Source organism: Salvelinus sp. IW2-2015, linkage group LG15 (assembly GCF_002910315.2).
Source record: "Salvelinus sp. IW2-2015 linkage group LG15, ASM291031v2, whole genome shotgun sequence".
NCBI lineage: Eukaryota > Metazoa > Chordata > Actinopteri > Salmoniformes > Salmonidae > Salvelinus > Salvelinus sp. IW2-2015.
The window spans coordinates 31717297-31737433 of record NC_036855.1 but is presented as its reverse complement, the minus strand read 5'-3'; the positions used below and the strand labels follow the sequence as shown (position 1 = coordinate 31737433).

The 20137-nt window shown below is 41.1% G+C and overlaps 1 protein-coding gene across 1 annotated transcript in view; it reads right to left on the bottom strand.

Moving 5' to 3' along the window:
• The window catches only part of LOC111974357 (electrogenic sodium bicarbonate cotransporter 4-like), a 29954-nt gene extending 11909 nt beyond the window's left edge, over window positions 1-18045 (bottom strand). Inside the window, 16 exon segments of the mRNA XM_070447090.1 lie at window positions 560-751; window positions 2319-2383; window positions 3068-3158; window positions 3267-3447; window positions 3998-4131; window positions 4708-4882; window positions 11029-11157; window positions 11318-11442; window positions 11444-11473; window positions 11871-11958; window positions 12403-12560; window positions 14065-14120; window positions 16604-16684; window positions 16970-17131; window positions 17370-17530; window positions 17978-18045. Coding sequence (XP_070303191.1) covers window positions 560-751; window positions 2319-2383; window positions 3068-3158; window positions 3267-3447; window positions 3998-4131; window positions 4708-4882; window positions 11029-11157; window positions 11318-11442; window positions 11444-11473; window positions 11871-11958; window positions 12403-12560; window positions 14065-14120; window positions 16604-16684; window positions 16970-17131; window positions 17370-17530; window positions 17978-18030 — 1881 coding nt within the window. The 5' untranslated portion in view covers window positions 18031-18045.
• Window positions 18046-20137: the final 2092 nt, after the last annotated feature.

Here is a 20137-nt window from a genome sequence, read left to right as displayed (position 1 = left end):
CCAATACCCCCTGTATATAGCCCCGCTATTGTTATTCACTGCTGCTCTTTAATTGTTTGTTATTCTTATCTCTTACTTCTTTTTAAGGTATTTTCTTAAAAGTGCATTGTTGGTTAAGGGCTTCTAAGTAAGCATTRCACAGTAATACCTGTTGTATTTGGCGCATGTGACAAATAATATTACATTTTATTTGATTTGAAGCTGTATTCAGCTGTAATATAGGTGAAATAMAATATTCCTGTCTGTGAGGAACATGCAGTTTCAGGATACCATGGGATCTACTGTAGTATGTACATTGAGGAGTTTGGGGAGACAATTGTARACAAAAGTTTAGATCTAAGCATGTTTCGGTCATTGCTCTTATTTACACCATATCTCCATGGAGATGACCCCAAATCACCACAGATTACACCTAATCATATCTGCCTCAAGTGTTTTAAATAGATAATCTTTGTRTTGAAAAAAATGAAACTGTGGCTGAATCAGGATGCTATTTGCGATGCAGTCTCTYTGTCAATGAATAAACATCCAGCTCCTCTTCAGTTCGTTCTAGTCTCACCTTGGTAGGAAAGTAGCGGCTAAACTTGAACTTCTTGAGGGAGACGGTCATGGAGTAGGTCCCGAAGAACAGGATGAAGGACATGAGGGCCAGGTCAGGGACGTACTTACAGGTGTTGCCCACCAGAGAGCCTCCATACTTCACACACTCCTTCTTACTGAGCTGGCTCCAGTCCAGGTCTGTGATGTTCAACTAAGAGGAGAGAGGGATGTAGGAGGGCAGGGAGTAGGACACAGTTTTAGAGGTCGAAGAATAAGGTGAAGGGGAGAGTAATGGCTGTGAGGATGTGAGGTTTCTTGCGAGAGAGAGAGAAGATAAAATGAAAGAGAGTGCAAGAGAACATAAGGGCGACGAAAATAATAATATGGGAACTAATCGACTTATTTTTCAGACTCCTCAAAGGAAAACCATTTGCTGTAAACAAATAATTCCCAATTGGCTGATAAAGTGTCTACATYATAAAGTGTCCTTGTTTTGAAAGAAAAGCACATTTTTTGTCCATTAAAATAACATCAAATTGATCAGAAATACAGTGTAGACATTGTTAATGTTGTAAATGACTATTGTTGCTGGAAACGGCTGATTTTTTATGGAATATCTATATAGGTGTACAGAGGCCCATTATCAGCAACCATCACTCCTGTGTTCCAATGGCACGTTGTGTTAACTAATCCAAGTTTATCATTTAAAAAAACAAATTGATCATTAGAAAACCCTTTTGCAATTATGTTAGCACAGCTGAAAACTGTTGACCTGATTAAAGAAGCAATTAAACTGGCCTTCTTTAGACTAGTTGAGTATCTGGAGCATCAGCAATTGTGGGTTCGATTACAGGCTCAAAATGACCAGAAACAAAGAACTTTCTTCTGAAACTCGTCAGTCTATTCTTGTTCTGAGAAATGAAGGCTATTCCATGCGAGAAWTTGCRAAGAAACTGAAGATCTCGTACAARGCTTTGTACTACTCCCTTCACAGAACAGCGCAAACTGGCTCTAACCAGAATAGAAAGAGGAGCGGGAGGCCCCGGTGCACAACTGAGCAAGAGGACAAGTACATTAGAGTGTCTAGTTTGAGAAACAGACGCSTCACAAGTCCTCAACAGGCAGCCTCATTAAATAGAACCTGCAAAACACAGTCTCAACGTCAACAGTGAAGAGGCAACTCCGGGATGCCGTTTCCAGCTACAATAGTCATTTACAACATTAACAATGTCTACACTGTATTTCTGATCATTTTTATGTTATTTTAATGGACATAAAAGGTGCTTTTCTTTCAAAAACAAGGACATTTCTAAGTAACCCCAAATTTTTTGAACAATAGTGTAATTATAGGGTATATTTGTTGCCTTACGGGGGAAGGTGTTACAGGCTTTGGTTTTTCCATTTATATTTTGGGGTTGGATGTTAGCACGTTAGCACGGTCGGCACACCGATTGTAGTCACCTCGTTAGTCAGAAGGTATTTCCTCTGTGCTGGCACAGGTGATATTTAAGAGCAGCTGGCCCAGTGCACAAGTTGGCTTGACAGATGTGGAGGGTTAACTCATTTCGTTGCCGTTTATCTGATCTTCCTTGTTTTTTGCTTTTCTCCACTTTTTGGTTTGCTTCATGTCTTTAAGTTTGGTGTGGGTTTGAAATMTGTTTGCCTTTCTTGGGCAAATTTAGGGGCCTTYTGGTGGGTGTCTTAGGTCCCAGTTGTTGTTGCTAGTTGTTGTTGCTAGACATGACAAAGTAAAAACGTAATTTAAAAAAATCACTTACTCCAAAGAGACTAGAGGTGTTATCAGTTGGCACTGGCACTAAACCATTGAAGATCATTGAAGCCACTGTTTAGTAAGTGAAAAYAAGGGAGAAAGAAGGAGAGAGGAGGGTTATGAAGGAAAAATTGAGATGCAGAGAGTGAAAACAGTGAGAGGGCAGAGTCACGGGACAYGAGAAATGCAAAATGGAATAAGAATTCATCAGGTAGACTTGGAGACCTTGAACAGAGAAAGTAACTAGTTGAAGCTCATGCATACAAAGTGTTACTCACGCGCATCAGACAGCAGCCATTTGTGAGTGCAGCAAAAACAAATATAAGACAAATCAGTTACATTATTCAAATATCTTAAGTCAATTCTCATAACGATTTCCCAATGAACATCTCCAGAGAGGCATAAAGGTATAATACCTCCTTATATTACCAAACCATACGATAATCTTTATATCCCCAAATCCCTTAGAGGTAGCCAGGTTCTGTTTATACTCCTATCTGTTTGTGCTCTTGCCAACTCCATTTCTGTCAGTGTCAAGTCAAACTTTTGCCATGTTTGGCATGACAATTCCATGACAATTCCATAAGGAGTTGACATGAGAGCAGAAACAGATTGGCAKCCAAGCTACTAGGCCCTGATTCCCCATTACTACCCTCTCCAACCATATGACAACCACTATGACCCCTGTTGGGAATTCTGGCTAACTTGATTGTTACTGTACTATAATGATATACTATATGCCAAGGATGGACTCACTGGGGTCTGGGGCCAGGCACTCGCACTTGTAGGCAGTGACGTAGTCTGGCTTGAAGTCGGTGTTGATGGGATAGTACTTGAAGGAGCCCATCTGTAGCAGCACATTACATCAACAGTTAAGTGTGCGCCTGTGTGCCTGTGTGCCTAAGTGTGAGCGTGACTGCGTCTGTGTGCGTCCGCGTGCCTGCGTGTGACTCACCATCTTCTTGATGGCGTCAGAGATGAAGATGAAGGAGATGAGGCTGGAGAAGCCCTCCTCTGTYAAGCGGGTCATGTACTTGATGATGTAGCTGGCGTCCGTGGCGACCAGGAGGAAGCACTGGATACAGGAGTGGATCCCGATCCACAGACGCAGTTCCATGTAGTCTATACCATTGTTCCTTAGAAATAAGAACATTGATATAGGGCAGAAGGTGAAAGGTAAGACCGTCCTTTTACAAAGCTGGAACGGACACGCTCTCCAATATGGCATATCAAATCTCACCATTGTGCCTTTCATAGTATATCATGTCTGATGTGGGTGTTTGAATTGTCTTTCAAATCAAAGGGAGGAACCATATGTATCAAGATATTATATACTGTATAGGCTACAGCAGGGGTGTTTTTTTTGGGTGGGGGAGAACTCAATATATTTTAAAATGACTAAAACAAATTGAAACTGTGTAGAAATGATAATGGACCTATGTTCATACAGTTTCTTGACTGTCCAGCTCACTAATAATCAATAAACAGTCAGGGAGCATCGAAAATTCAAAAAACGATGGATAGAGGACAATGTTTTGAAAATTCTGACAGCAAGGAAATATAAAYAAATGCCAGTGCGGCTTTCCGGACCTCGTTGAAGAATGAGTGCGGCCCCCAGGGCAAAATGAGTTCGACACCCCTTGGCTACAGTGTCTGACTTTGAAGTGGGGTTGAGCTCTCACTCACTTGCTGAATTCGAAGAGCAGTTTCTCGAAGATGAGGATGGGTCCAGTGGAGCTAAGGATGATGAGGGGCTGACCACTAAACATACAGAACACTGTTCCTGACAACGCTGTGCCCAGGAAACTCTCCATCACACCCTGATATAGAGGAGAGAGAGAAGAGAGGGCAGGGGGAGAAACAGGGTAGGGGTGAGAGTAGGGAGAGAGAGATGGAGAGGGAAAATGAAGAGAGACAGACAGAGAGAAGTGGTTGTGAATGTGTTAGAGAAAGGCAGTATGAGCCTGCTATATTTCAATCTGACAGACAGTCTGTGCGAATCATCAGTAGCAGCCAGCCAGAGCACTTATCCTAAATGGTTTCAGTATGTGTTGAGCTGAACAAATGGATTTAGTGCAGTCACTGTTCCCATCCGTCACACACATATATCACCTAGAGTGAGTTAGCTACCATACKATTTTTTTGGCTCATGTTCCATACTAAAAACATTCTTTAGCAAATCACAGACTCAGAATTTTTACAATTTGAATCAGTAAATTAACTCATTTTAAATTAATTCAAGGGTCATAAGCCCTAACTTGGGTACCAGTCTGTTTGTGCTAACGGTTCACTCATTTRACTCCGTAAATATGCCAAACTCATTGGCATATGACACAGATTACAAGGGGTAGAATGTTAACACAACAGTTCTGGATTTCAGGCTACATCAGCTCTACCTGATAGTTGTCTGTGGCATCCCCCAGCAGGCCTCCGAAGGTGATGGCATTGGTTATGCAGCCCAGGTAGATGAAGAGAACTGCAGAGATGGACTGGATGTGGAAGCCTTCGTAGAAGTCACTAGGAAACCAGGGCAGCTTTCTCTTGATGTCCAGGAACAGACCTCCACAGAACCTGACAAAAACACAGACACCCTGGTAATGATGCAGAATCTGACACAGCTACAAACACTGTGGTCTCCACATAACCTGCCACAGACACAGGCACAGACACAAACCCTCTGGTTATGATGCAGAACCTGCCACACACACAGTCAATCAATCAAATGTATTTTATAAAGCCCTTTCTACATCAGCAATTGTCACAAAGTGCTTGTCACAGACACAAACACTTTGGTAATGATGGTGCACATACTCTGTTTGAAATGCATTATCACCTGATTTATGCATCACACGGACTCATTTCATTTCAGTCTGTCTGTCGTTTCACAGTGTGACAGGATGGGCCAATTGAACCGATGATGATTTAAAACTATAATATCAGGCCGATGAGGAATGGAGACGAGATTATCTTGGCTACACTCTTAGATTTTGCTATCTAGAACCTAAAAGGGTTATGTGCTTGTGTGCTGTACCCATAGGAAAACCCTTTGAAGAGGTTCCAGGGACAACCCTTTCCAGGTACAACCCTTTGGGTTCCATGTAGAACAGAGGCCTCTACATGGAACCAAAAAGGGTTCTGCCTGGAACCCACATTTTTTTTCTCCTATGGGGACAGCCGAAGAACCTCTTTGGAACCCTTTTTTCTAACAGTATATTACTGAACGCTTGACCAGGAGGGGTCCATCTCAAGGTGTCATTAAAAAAATGCACCCCTCTCCCCAGCGGCAAAAATATTTTCATATGACCCTCACCTTGTACTGTAAAATAAATTGAACACCCTCCACCTTCATAGAATTAACTCAAAATAATGTTTTACGYCCACAAATAACAATATCTGTAGCGACCCTGTGCTTATAAACGTGGATATCTACTTTGCTTTTGTTGCCCAGTCGATGCCACGCAGYGCTATGAGCCAGAAGGTTGAGGGTTCGCCGACCACCACAAGAGCTCACTCTCCCTGCATGATTCATTACTTCATAATCAGAGCCGGTTGCAGACAATGAACCTCTATGGGGAAATCAGATTTTCAACTTTTTGATGGCATGTTTATAATTATATAAAATATACTGTATGCAACAAATTTTCCACCAACACAACCAATAACGAAAACATACCGACARGGGTTGCGTTTTCAACACCACAATAAATAGACAAACAGAAAACACATCCCTCCCTACCTTGTAGGCTTACCCAGTATCAAAGGCTTGGCTTGACAATCTCTGATTGTCATTCAACTTTTTGGTGTTTTGGAACAGATGTCTATTTCCGTTCATCTAATTGCCGATGCACAGTTTGGATTGATTGATTGATTTTATTGTCAGTTAGAGAAATACATATATACATAATTAATTTTAAAAAGTGACCAGGACTGCACAATAAAGTCAGGGACTTAATTCCATTGTGGTCCCTACATTTGCTGCAGCATATGCAACCGTAATATAAGGACTGAATGCACAAATTTACACATCACCATCTGGCTTTCGGAGGTTATTTTTTAACATACAGTAGCTACATCTATGGGCTTTTATGTTTTTCTAATATGCGGTAGCCTATTTCATACGCTATGTATTGGATAATGGCACAATGATTTGGGCTTGGGCTCATAAAATATATTTAATGTATGGCTCATCAGGCTCAGGTAGCATTAGATTTCAATGTTCATCCCAATCAAAGCTCTAATCAAATCCAGACGTATTAATATATTAATATCCTTTATATGAATGACACTTCCGGTTTGGGTGGGAAATACCGGTTACTGGGAGAAAAGTGATTATTCTTGGGATGGAACATTTGTAAAATGCCAGGAAAATATTCAACCCTAGTCTGTAGCTTATTTTTTAAATGTTTGGGGCTGCTGGTGAACCATGATGTGCATTGCAAGCATAATCAAAGTCACACAGAACTAGCGAACTTGCCAGAGTCTTTAAGGTCACCATAATAGGTTGTCTATAGGTTTCCATCCAATTGGCAACAGATTTCACATTTACATTTTAGTCATTTAGCAGAGGCTAAGGAGGAGGAGGATTATTTAAGATTATGTTTGAAGATACTGTTCAGATGTTTTGGGAAGCTGGTTCCACCATAGGGGTGCCAGGACAGAGAAGAGCTTGGACTGGGCTGAGCGGGAGCTGCCCRCTCGTACAGGTGGGAGGGCCAAGAGACCTGATGTTCGCAGAACGGAGTGCTCGGGTTGGGGTGTAGGGTTTGAGCATAGCCTGAAAGTAGGGAGGGACAGTTCCTCTTGCTGTTCTGTAGGTCAGCACCATGGTATTATAGTGGATTCTAGCTTCGACTGGAAGCCAGTGGAGTGTGCGGAGGAGCGGGGTGACATAAGAGTTGATGGCACAAGCGGGTAGCCCAGCCAACAGTGAGTTTCAGTAGTCCAGACAAGAGAGGACAAGTGCCTGGATTAGGACCTGCTCCGCTTCCTGTGTGAGGTAGGGTCGCACTCTACWGATGTTGTAGAGCATGAACCTGCAGGAGCGGGTCACCGCTTTGATGTTTGCAGAGAACGACAGGGTGTTGTCCAGAGAATTTCATGCAAATATTCTAAAATCAGCATAAAAATAATATGCACATTTCAGGGTTTCCTTTGGGAAAATTTGGCGCCGGACAACGTGACATTTGAGAACTTTACCAGACATCCATATGCATTCAGATCCGACTTGGTGCAGCCAGCGCCATCCATCAATAAACGAGGGATATTGGCCAAATGAGCCACYTTTAGGCTACATGTACTTAAAATCCTCCTATAACAAATTACAAAKACACCATTCCTTGTGTTTCCATGTGTAGCATATGCAACATGTCAGAGGCTAATTTTAAAATAGGCTGATGTGTCCAATGTAGCAGAGAGATAGAGAGATATGCCCGCAGCATGCTTTGACACCGACATACATTMKTTTATGTGAGATGGCTACTGCATCTGCTATACAGATAGAGACGTACAGAAGGAGGCTAATTCGTACATTTTCTATCAGAATATTTTGTATAAAGATAAGCATTATATATTTTTTATTATAGTAGTAACTCTGGTAGGCCTGACACAGTCTTCCTCACCTCAAGTTCAACTGTCGGAGTCAGTTGGAGCACTGCTGCACACTGTCTTCATATCATAGGCTTGCAGTAGCTAAAGCTTAATAATAGCCACACCAAACCTTCACAAAAGTTTCTAAACTTTATTAGGGTAATATCAAATATAAGTTAAGCCATTGTTTTTGGGAAAATAGGAGTAGACTATTATATTGTGGCAAACACAGCATTACAGTTGTAACTTAATTTGGCCAAAGAAAATGCCTCAACAGAATGAAACAAAACACTTGCGAACTGATTTAAACCTTCATAAAAGTTTTGAACAGGCTATATTGCAGCAATTAGGCTACCAACAAAGGCAAGTGCCTACCATACCCAGCAAATGACATAGGCTACTTATAACTTATCATAAACTATATATGGGGCACACAATTAAAAAAGACAGGTCAGATGGAATGTAGCCAATTAAAATGTTTAAACAGAATTAAACAAAACAGGTTTTGCATATTTAAAGAACTGGTTTCAATTAATATTCTGAACAAAAATATAAACACAAACACTAACACAGTGTTGGTCCCATGTTTCATGWGCTGAAATAAAATATCCCAGAAATGTTCCATATGCACAAAAAGCTTATTTCTCTCAAATTTTGTGCACAAATTTGTTTACATCCCTGTTAGTGAGCATTTCTCCTTTGCCAAGATAATCCATCCAGCTGATAGGTGTGGCATATCAAGAAGCTGATTAAACAGCATGATCACTACACAGGTGCACCTTGTGCTGGGGATAATAAAAGGCCACTCTAAAATGTGCAGTTTTACAACAGATGTGCGGAGGAGCGGGGTGACATAAGAGTTGATGGRATAAGCGGGTAGCCCAGCCAACAGTGAGTTTCAGTAGTCCAGACAAGAGAGGACAAGTGCCTGGATTAGGAGGGAGCGTGCAATTGGCATGCTGACTACAGGAATGTCCACCAGAACTGTTGAATGATCATTTCTCTACCATAAACTGCCTCCAACGTTGTTTTAGAGAATTTGTCAGTATGTCCAACCGGCCTCACAACCGCAGATCCCGTGTAACCACGCCAGCGRAGGACCTCCATATCTGGCTTCTTCACCTGCGGGATCATCTGAGACCAGCCACCCGGACAGCTGATGAATTTGAGGAGTATTTATGTCTGTAATAAAGACCTTTTGTGAGGAAAAACTGTCTGGCTCCCAAGTGGGTGGGCCTATGCCCTCCCAGGCCCACCCATGGTTGCTCCCCTGCCCAGTCATGTGACATCCATAGATTAGGGCCTAATTACTTTATTTCAATTGACTGATTTCCTTATATGAACTGTAACTCAGTAAAATCGTTGAAATTGTTCCATGTTGCGTTTATATTTTTGTTCAGTAAATAGGCTTACAATAATAACAATGACATACAATGATAATAATAAAAAGGATAAAAAACGAATTATTATAAATAAATGTAAGTTTTAAAATMGAATCCTACCTAAATAAGGAGTTGTACAGTACCCTGCATTCTTCTCATCTTAGTCCACTACAATATTAAAATATTATATCCCCCTCTTTTCACTATAGGCAAACTCTTTCTCCTCTATCTTTGGTTTTACTTCAATGAAAAGGGCCTCCATCTTTGAAATCAACAGTGGCCTAGGCCAAGGCTCCTCTCTTGCTCTCTCTCTCCTCAGAAGCAGGCACATGTGTACGCAAGGCGTGAGAMAATGGTGCTGAAGTGCAAATTCGGGGTGTCGGCTATGATAGACAACCTCTCCTGGACAATTTGGCCTGCTACAATGTAATTTATCAGCTTTTTATTTTTTATCAGCCAAATGCCAGCATTTACCAGCTAAGGGAAACCCTGGAGCATTTTCCCATCAGACTTGTGTTTCCATCAAATTGACTTGTTGCAGATAAAAGTCTGTGTGTAAATACCGCTCGGATTGGAGAGGAGCAGAGCATGTGTTAAGCTTTCCTGAATAACCGGGCCTGCTGGGAGTATATGTGGCCACATTATTATAGAACAACTTGGGGGAGAATGATGATGTGCAACAGACAGCATATTCAGTATCAGCAGTAAAAATACAGCCAGACTGGCCTGCTACTGTGTCTTTCTAGACCTTATAAACTGTTGAGTGGACCCACAACTGGTCTGTTATTCAAATTCTATTTTCACTGCAGCCTAGAGTAGGCTATATAATGTTGTACTCACTTTTAAACAATAATGCAATTATTCATTGCATTGTGATGTTGTAGGCTAGTCTAGGTAGAATAATTGTATTGTCCCTAAACAAGATGAATAGGGGAGATTTTTTAGCTGTGTGTCTCATGTCTTCACTGTTCTTTCATGCGCAATGATGCACCTGGCCTCTGCACTGCCTATCAGCTATTCCTATTTGTTCCTGTCGATTCATATAACAATTGATACAGTTTTTAATGTTTTTACTATGTATGTTATGATTGCTAGTTGGCCTATTTCAGATCTGGACAAATATCCACCTACCACTATTGTCACTATGAATGGTGGATAGAGGGCAGGATAGACCGTTAGACTGTTAGAATATACTGACCTGCGGTATAGTAAACATTTGCACACGGAAAAGCACAATGCATATGGGAAGTACCAAAACACCTTCCTTTCTATTGGGGAGGCGCATGCAAGTGGATGAGGAAATATGTCTATGATGGAATAAATTATATAGTAAAACCTCCAAAGGAGCAAATGTAAACCAGGGAAAAACACACTACCCTTCCCTGTGCCCAATAAAAAAAAATACACAACCCTCCCCAAAGCAAAAAAAAAGTTTGACAACCCTCCCCTATTTTGGACCCCCCCCCAGTAAATTGTGATCTGTCCCTAATCCATCCACTGGGTGAATGTTCCCAATGTGAATTAACAAGAGACAGGACGTTTTCAAGCACATTTAGATGTCCCAATGTCTCTTTAAAGGCCAGCTCTAGTACCAGTTACACTCAAGTACTCTACCTCATATTTCAATTCACTCAGTAGCATTTCTCTCTTATCCTAGTTCAGACCCAGTTCCTTTCATGTTATCATTCTTCCTAGTCTCTTAACATACATGCAAAAGGTGTCAATCCCAGTCCTCAACCAGTAGCCTACCTCCCAGTGTGTGCCAGCTCCTCTCCCAGTTCGTGAGCCACTGGCATCTCCTCATCCTCAGCGTGGCCTCCATTTCCTCCCGCCGTACCGTTCGGCTGACCCAGCTCATTCAGAGAGTACACTGACTTCCTGTAAACAGAGGGAATACACACAGGAAGAGAAGTGTTGATGACAGAAATACTGAGAAGGACCTCATATCTGGGTCTTAGAGGTGACTTGTGGGGAAATTATTAGGTAATGGAACTAACCTAGATTAAACTAGATTATAAAACCTAAATATGATTCCTACCTCTTGTCAGCCGTGGGCACCTTCTTAGGTGGCTCGATACGGATTTTGGGGTCCCACTCGCCAGGCGGCAGCACGATCACCTCATCCAAGAACTCATCTATACCTGCAATCAGATCCTCTCGATCTTCTAGCCTTGTACGCCACATCACTAAAGAGCTGGGGGGGGGGGGGGGGGGGAGAGAAAGAGAAATTATTGTGCATTATTATTTTGCACTGCACAACGTATCTGYTATTAGGGCCTGTCTTGTCCCCTCATAAAGTAATGGGATGCAAACCCTGGGAACTATTCCTAATTTATGACCGTGGTGGGACTCTGTTCAAAACACCTGTCTTTTATGGTGAAATAACAGGCTGTTGCCTGTCTGACATTCAATGTTTTTTCCCATGATAGTGACAGGAGAGGCTGACCGTTACCAACAGCAAGCCATGGTGGCCTCATTATCAGTATGTGAAGCCCACACATTTTTGGCTGACTCAAGTTGCCAGACAACCAAGCCTGTATTTCCATGTCATCTGTATTCAAGAAAAAAAGGAAACATTGACAGACACTTACGTCATCCACCATTAGGGTAGCTATGGCTCGGCCGATCTGATTATAGGACTTGGCTTTTCCTGTGGGCCCCAACAGAATAAACAGGAATCTGTGGTAGTGTGGGGAAAAAGGTACCTCAACAATGGCTCACAAAATGTCAAAAGATGTGCTCACATGGGCATGGGAACAGATACAAAAGAGAAAGTAAGGCAGCAATTATTTACAGTATGTGTAAAGTATGTTAGACCACAGACCACATTTTGTACATTTTTGTCATTTAGCAGACACTTATCCAGTGCGACTTACAGTCAGTGCATTCAACTAAGGTTAGATTAGGTAGTGTGGATAAAATAGACACCTCAAAAATGGTTTAGGGCTCACAAAATACATTTGCATGGGTATAAGAACAGATACGGAGAAAAAGACGAGAGACAGAAGAAAAGAGAGAGAGAGAGCGAGAGAAACACACAGATAGACAGACAGAGAGGAGTAAGGGGTAATATGAATAGACATGGTAATGTGTCAGACAGGCAGGCAGGCAGACAGCCATTACCTGGTGGGCACAGGAACCTCTGTAAGTCCTCCCAGAGTGGTGGCCTGTGCCAGGCGGACAAAGGCTACAAAGGGTTTATCCAGGAAGTCCACCTCACCCACTAGCACATTTGATGCCTCAGCATCTCTAGGGATCTTTTTCATGAACTTATTCCTTAGCTATTGAGGGAGGGAGGGAGTCAAAAATAGTTGATACATCATGGCATATACTGTATGGTATGGACACTGGATTTCTTGTCAGCATAACTGACAAAACAAATTTGAGGTGAAACTGCATCATATTTTCAAGTTCAAGTCGTAGTTTTTTTATATACCCACATAAATATCACTATATGACACTAATAAATTATTCAAATATGACAGTGAAACCATACAATATGTGCTTATAATAGATTTATCCTTCTTGACATTGTCATTGTGTTCTAACAATGCCTTRAGGCTTCTATCTATCCACTCAATGATCTGTTTGAAAAACATAATTACATTTCACCTCACTACTCTTCTGGCAGCATATGTTTTTGCTGGATAACAAAACTGGTCTCTGAGCGTCAATTCTAATTCATGTAAAAAAAAATCTAAAATCCAATGTAGCCTGGGACTTGAATATGTGAAAGAAACGTGGCCAACGGTATCACTAGCATTCTGGTACATGATTTACTGTATGTATGTATGTACAGTATGTACAGTATGTACAGTATGTATGTATGTATGTATGTATGTACGTACGTATGTATGTATGCCCCTACGTGTAGTATAAAGCACTCAACCATAGACTAAACAGTGAGGGCAGTTTAAAAACATTGGGATAGCCTGGAAGCCAGTCTGTTTTTGCTTTACGCTAGCCAAATAGATGCAGAAACAGTCAAGTACCCAGAGATGTATTAATTCACATATCTACTGAGTTAAACCCGACGTATTTGTCCAGAACATTATCTCAAGACAATTATTTGGGCATAAAATTGTCAAAGAGGCATCCGTTTCAACCCAATGCTTAGCACAACACGCCTGACCCATRCTCCATCATTCACAGCATAATAACCCTGCTAACAATGGAATTCTCCTGGATTTAAAAAGAGACCGTCTGTCTCACTGGGTTTAAATTCTCCTTTTAAATCACCCTAAGAAAAGACTGAATTGTGAGGCAGCCTGCTCCCAACTGCTCTGTGACACCAACACTAAAACGAACCCAATCAAATATTTTATGAGAATTATAACAATGCTGACTCTCATCGGGGCTCCCATGGCAACAATGAAATACAACTGCAATACAAATCCTCTGCAGCATACAGCTGCTTGCCACACTTAATTAAAATGTATATGTAAAATTCWGCACATTTACTGGTTAAATGGATTTTGAAAATTCGGCACAAACACATACTGTATGTATACACAAACTCAACACGTTTTGCCATRGCAAAAGAAGGAATATGAATTCCTACAAACACTCTGYTTGCAATTCAATCAAACATCGTTGCGGAAAACTAATATAATTTCTGCACAAAGGAAGTGCACATTTTAAGTAATGTAACTACCCTAAATTAACTTAGATTAGAAAAGCTKAATTATTTTATGACAATAATTCTGTAAAACCTGCAGTTTCGCTCCGCAAGGATGTTTGATTGAATTGAGCCTGCTGAGTTGTAATGTTGCGTTAGTGGGTCACCTGGTCTGTGCTCAGAGTGTCTGCAATGTCATTCATACTCCTACTATGGGCATGACCTGTAAAGCAACACAGTACATGTGAACAATTGATCATATCAATGTTGAGGATATGGAGAGTGTTCTATGTATCAAAGACACGTGTGCAAATCAACTGAGTTTTTCTTCTTCAAATGAAATGAATTCATGACCTGAAGAGGATTAAATATGATCATTTCTCCTCAGGATTTTTTTAACAAGGAGGTGCTGCTTAGTATGGCTGGGGAGGAGGCTAGGAGGAGTCAATGCCCCCCTTTGGACTCTGAGATTTTTCTTTTTTTAACACCTGTAACTGCAATTTCCTGCAATCTAGAGCAAAAGATGACCTTATATGATAACAAATAAAGTWAAAAATGCAGTACCAGTCAAAAGTGTGGACACACCTACTCATTCAAGGGTTTTTATTTATTTTTACTATTTTCTACATTGTAGAATAATAGTGAAGACATCAAAACTATGAAATAACACATATGGAATCATGTTGTCACCAAAAAGGTGTTAAACAAATCAAAATATATGTAATATTTTAGATTCTTCAAAGTAGCCACCCTTTGCCTTGATGGCAGCTTTGCACACTCTTGGCATTCTCTCAACCAGCTTCACCTGGAATGCTTTTCCAACAGTCTTGAAGGAGTTCCCACATATGCTGAGCACTTGTTGGCTGCATTTCCTTCACTCTGCGGTCCAACTCATCCCAAACCATCTCAATTGGGTTTAGGTCGGGTGATTGCGGAGGCCAGGTGATCTGATGCAGCACTCCATCACTCTCCTTCTTGGTCACAATGTCCTTACACAGCCTGGAGGTGTGTTTTGGGTCATTGTCCTGTTGAAAAACAAATTATAGTAGTCCCACTAAGCGCAAACCAGATGGGATGACGTATTGCTGCAGAATGCTGTGGTAGCCATGCTGTTTAAGTGTGCCTTGAATTCTAAATAAATCACTGACAATGTCACCAGCAAAGCACCCCCACACCTCCTCCTCCATGCTTCACAGTGGGAATCACACATGCGGAGATCATCCGTTCACCTACTCCGCGTCTCACAAAGACACAGAGGTTGGAACCAAAAATCTAAAATTTGGACTCATAAGACCAAAGGACAGATTTCCACCGATCTACTTTCCATTGCCCGTGTTTCTTGGCCCAAGCAAGTTTCTTCTTCTTATTGGTGTCCTTTAGTAGTGGTTTCTTTGCAGCAATTCGACCATGAAGGCCTGATTCACACAGTCTCCTCGGAACAGTTGATGTTGAGATGTGTCTGTTACTTGAACTCTGTGAAGCATTTATTTGGGCTGCAATCTGAGGTGCAGTTATTCTAATGACCTTATCCTCTGCAGCAGAGGTAACTCTGGGTCTTCCTTTCCTGTGGTGGTCCTCATGTGAGCCAGTTTCACCATAGTGCTTGATGTTTTTTGCGACTGCACTAGAAGAAACTTTCAAAGTTCTTGAAATGTTCTGCATTGACTGACCTTCATGTCTTAAAGTAATGATGGACTGTCGTTTCACTTTGCTTATTTGAGCTGTTCTTGCCATAATATGGACTTGGTCTTTACCAAATAAAGCTATCTATTTGTGTGTTGTTGTGTTGTGACCTACCTTGTCACAACACAACTGATTGGCTCAAACGGATTAAGGAAAGAAATTCCACAAATCAACTTTTAACAAGACACACCTGTTAATTGAAATGCATTCGAGGTGACTACCTCATGAAGCTGGTTAAGAGAATGCCAAGCGTGTGCAAAGCTGTCATCAAGGCAAAGGGTGGCTACCTTGAAGAATATAAAATACAACATATATTTTGATTTGTTTAACACTTTCTTGGTTACTACATGATTCTGTGTTATTTCATAGTTTTGATGTCTTCACTATTATTCTACAATGTAGAAAATAGTAAAAATAAAGAAAACCCCTTGAATGAGTAGGTGTGTCCAAACTTTTGACTGGTACTGTATATTTTTTTACTTTTTTTAACTTTTTTACATAGTGGCGCAGCGCCTCTCTTACATTCTTTAGGGAGAACCCTGTAGTATTCTATATCGCTTCAAACACATCTAAAAATAATTTGATATTTAAAGCTGCAATATGTCACTTTTTGGGTAACCCAACCAAATTCACATAGAAATGTATGTTCTAGATCTGTTATTCTCATTGAAAGCAAGTTTCTATATGCTATATGTTTCKCGTTCTTTAGTTTTGTTTTTGTGTCTTTTACTTTTGGTTTTGTACACCAGCTTCAAACAGCTGAAAATACAATCTTTTCAGTTATGGAAAATATATTTCATAGCGTTTAGATGGTACAATGATTCTCTACACTATACTTGCTTGTTTTGTCATATAAACTGAAATTAAGCAAACTACTGGAATTTTAGCAACTAGGAAATYGAGGAGCGATTTCTGCAGAGTGCATCTTTAAGAGCGATTACAAGAAGTCACAGGAAGAGAGCGTGAAAGAAAGAGAAAAAGAAACAGACAGGCTCTAGAGAGATGAGAGAGAGAGAGACTCACGCAGACGACCATAGCCTCCTGATTTCATGCGGAGGTCCTCTGTGGAGCGGTTGAATGCGGCCGCTGCACCTGGACTACGAGCTGAGGAGGAAATTCAAGTAAGGAAGACAGGAGACTGTTTAAGGAGATAGACTATAATGTATCCTTGGGGATAAAGTTGATTTAATTCAACTGAATAAAACTGAGAGGACTGCATACATTTTTTGTTGTTGATAATTTGCAATTAAAGAAAGTATAAGAAAGCCTGTGCAGTGGGCATAATATATATATTTATGTGTATACGTAGGCTACAAATGTAAACCMTCGGAAGTACTCTAATGTGTATAGGGATACCGATGGCCATTCTTGACCATAGAGCAGAGGGACACTCACGGGCACCACCACCGCTGGCCTTGCCCATGTCAGCCAGAGAGCGGTGGATGGGCTTTTTGGTCTGGTGCCTGTGCTTCCTCAGGAGGACAAAGCTGATCTTCTCTCTCAGGTCAGGAGACAACATGCCCTCGTCTATCTGCCGCTCAATGATTTCATCTGCAGGAGAACGTTGTCTTAGTACTGTTTGTAGTATCACTCACAACCAACAGTTAATGTCCTTGTTGGTACCATAATGCCTTTCCTGTCAACTACTGGATGCTGCTAGCATCACTGAAATACACTGCACACACTAGGCTAACTGTTAATAGTACTAACTCTAAACATTAGGTAAGAATCACACAACACTTATTTGGCATGCATTAGCGCTCTGTAAAGGGGAATTTGTGATGCTCACCAACTATCTGAGGCAGTGAGTATCCCTCCAGATCCAGCACCACAGTGCCGGTCTGTAGACAGGTCCTGAGCTCAAACAGACTGTGCAGGGACAGGGTGGACACATGGGGCTTGCTCCACCTCTCTCCTCCGTCCTCCACCTTCTCCTCAAACTTCACCCACCTGCACCCCAGTCCAGGGACAGAAAGAGGGCATGAGTTGGAAGGGACAAATCACTCACGTCGAAACTGGTATGATGTAAACACTGACTGCTTGTCTTGGGAATGACACATGTCAACAATCAGACATTCATTCATCATGCATGCCATAAAAAACATGAAATTCATGACAAAATTGGTGGGTTCTGGAATGACATCCGTAGATGCTAAAGGAATGGGATAATTTGTTCTATGAAATGTATTTTTGGTATCACCATACGCACGTTKAAATATAAATGAGCCTACACTACAGGTGACTCAGAAGTTCATAGCTAGAACTATAACATAGACCGTCAACTTCTTGGCATGAACCTGACAGACTTGATATTGGCTGTCAAGGCTGGCTTTTACCGTATGWTTCTATTATGTTTCTGTATGTCTGTGTGTGTGTAATCTATGGGTCAGAAGTCACCTAGCAGACTCTTTCCACTCCAGCTCGTCTCCGTCCTGCTGCAGCGTGTCCATCTCAGTGAAGAGGGTGGGGTTGGGCATGTCATCGTCCTCTCCCAGGATATAGCGGAGACGCTCTGCCGCAGGGGACACTGGGACAAACACACACACACGTCAGACATCATCACTGCTTGACAGACTCATATTTACTCTGGAGATTTTTGACTTTTGTGGATCTGAAATATCAACATGCTTAATCTCTTCCCTGTGAGCCCACTTATTAAGCGGGGAGTTCCAACCAATGGGGCAACAACAGATGGTGATGATTACATTTCCTAATGTTTAAAAAGGTCAAGCTGAATATTTGAATTTTTACTGGGTTGTTATAATTCCTCACAGACAGGGATGAAGGGATGGTAAACTGAAAAATTTAAGCTGATCAATTGGATCAGCAAGTGTAAAAACTTGTCGTTCTGTCTTACCCTTCACTTCAATGGCAATGATCTGATCTTGAGCTTGACAGCATTTCTATCAATCCTACAGGAACGTCTGTGACCAGAGGGCTTGATCTCTACCACGAGGTGTCGATGCTTAGGCGAACTCAGCGACCTGACAAACAGTGCCTTCACAAAGTATTCAAATTTTGTTGTGCTACAGCCTGAATTCAAAATGGATTACATAGATTTTTTCCCTCACCCATCTACACACATTACCCCGTAATGAAATGTTAGCACATTTATTGAAAATGAAATACAGAAATATCTCATTTACGTAAGTGTTAGAGCCATTTCGATGTTAGAGACTTATTTGGGTTGATTTATGAAAGACATTGAAATCTATTGAGAATGCATATTATTGTAGAAGAATGTATGTAAACTGTTCATTATGTTAAATACAGTATGTATATTAGAAGCCTTTTATGGATGTTATTGTGACACCAGGTGGACACATATGGTTTACCTATAAGAATAAAGAATGAGGGGTTATGGGTAAAAATGGTGTCAGTAACTCATTAGGACAGGTGATTGCACCTGATGGAAGACACCTAGTAGAGCTATAGTTTTCTACTTATGTAGTCGCTAAGGTTCCAGATGATAAAATGCCACATCTATGGAAACCCATAAGGAACCAGACCTGTATTTAGGTGTTTATAGAAGTGGCAATTTAGAATAATGAACCCTAGCCACTACATGTCAATACATTTGGCAGCAATTACAGCTGTGAGTCTTTCTGGGTAAGTCTCTATGAGCTTTGCACACCTGGATTGTACAATATTTGCAAATTATTCTTTAAAAATTCTTCAAGATCTGTGAAGTTGGTTGTTGATCATTGCTAGACAGGCATTTTCAAGTCTTGCCATAGATTTTCAAGCCGATTTAAGTCAAAACTGTAACTAGGTCACATAAGAATAGGGCTGTTGCAGTGACGGTATTACCATCACACCGGGAGTCATGACCGCAGTAAAATTCCACATGAGTTAAGGTAATCTCTTATGCACTCAGGACATGCATTGATAGTGCCCTAACCACCATCAGGTTGTTAATGGCCTGGTACTCAGTGCTCTATTGTCCCTCTAACCACTCTGACAGCAATGCCAAAGTATAATGCTTTAAAAACTCACCTCACTGTGATGATCAATTTGAAGAAAGTTCGAAAGCAGGTCGAAACCGAGTGAAAAACATGGTCGTTGCGGATGTTGTTTCAAAGTCTAACACAACGAAACGAAATGGACAGCGATTTCTACGGTGATGATGAATTAAATACACCTATTGCATAGCCTATTGGAGCTTATGCATATGCATAGACTTGTGAGCCCACCACGAAAGAAAAACATGAATTCAAATGATTCTTGTGATGCTGTTACACAATACATAACCTACAACATATTACGCATAGCAGAAAAGCATACAACAAAACTGATTTAAGATGTCTTTGCTACAAACTTGGTCTCGCCTTTACTCCAAAAGTAAACACATTTGAGTATTCGCCTTTGAGTGTGGACTGTATTATTATGCACATTGGATGGATTGGTTACCTTGAGATTGGTTACCTTGAGTGTGGACTGTATTATTATGCACATTGGATGGATTGGTTACCTTACTACTTCAACATTTCTATCCACGAGTCTGGGAGAGAACAGCCAGCCCTAGGGGATGCTGTTAGTTCATTGATCGTGTAGGGC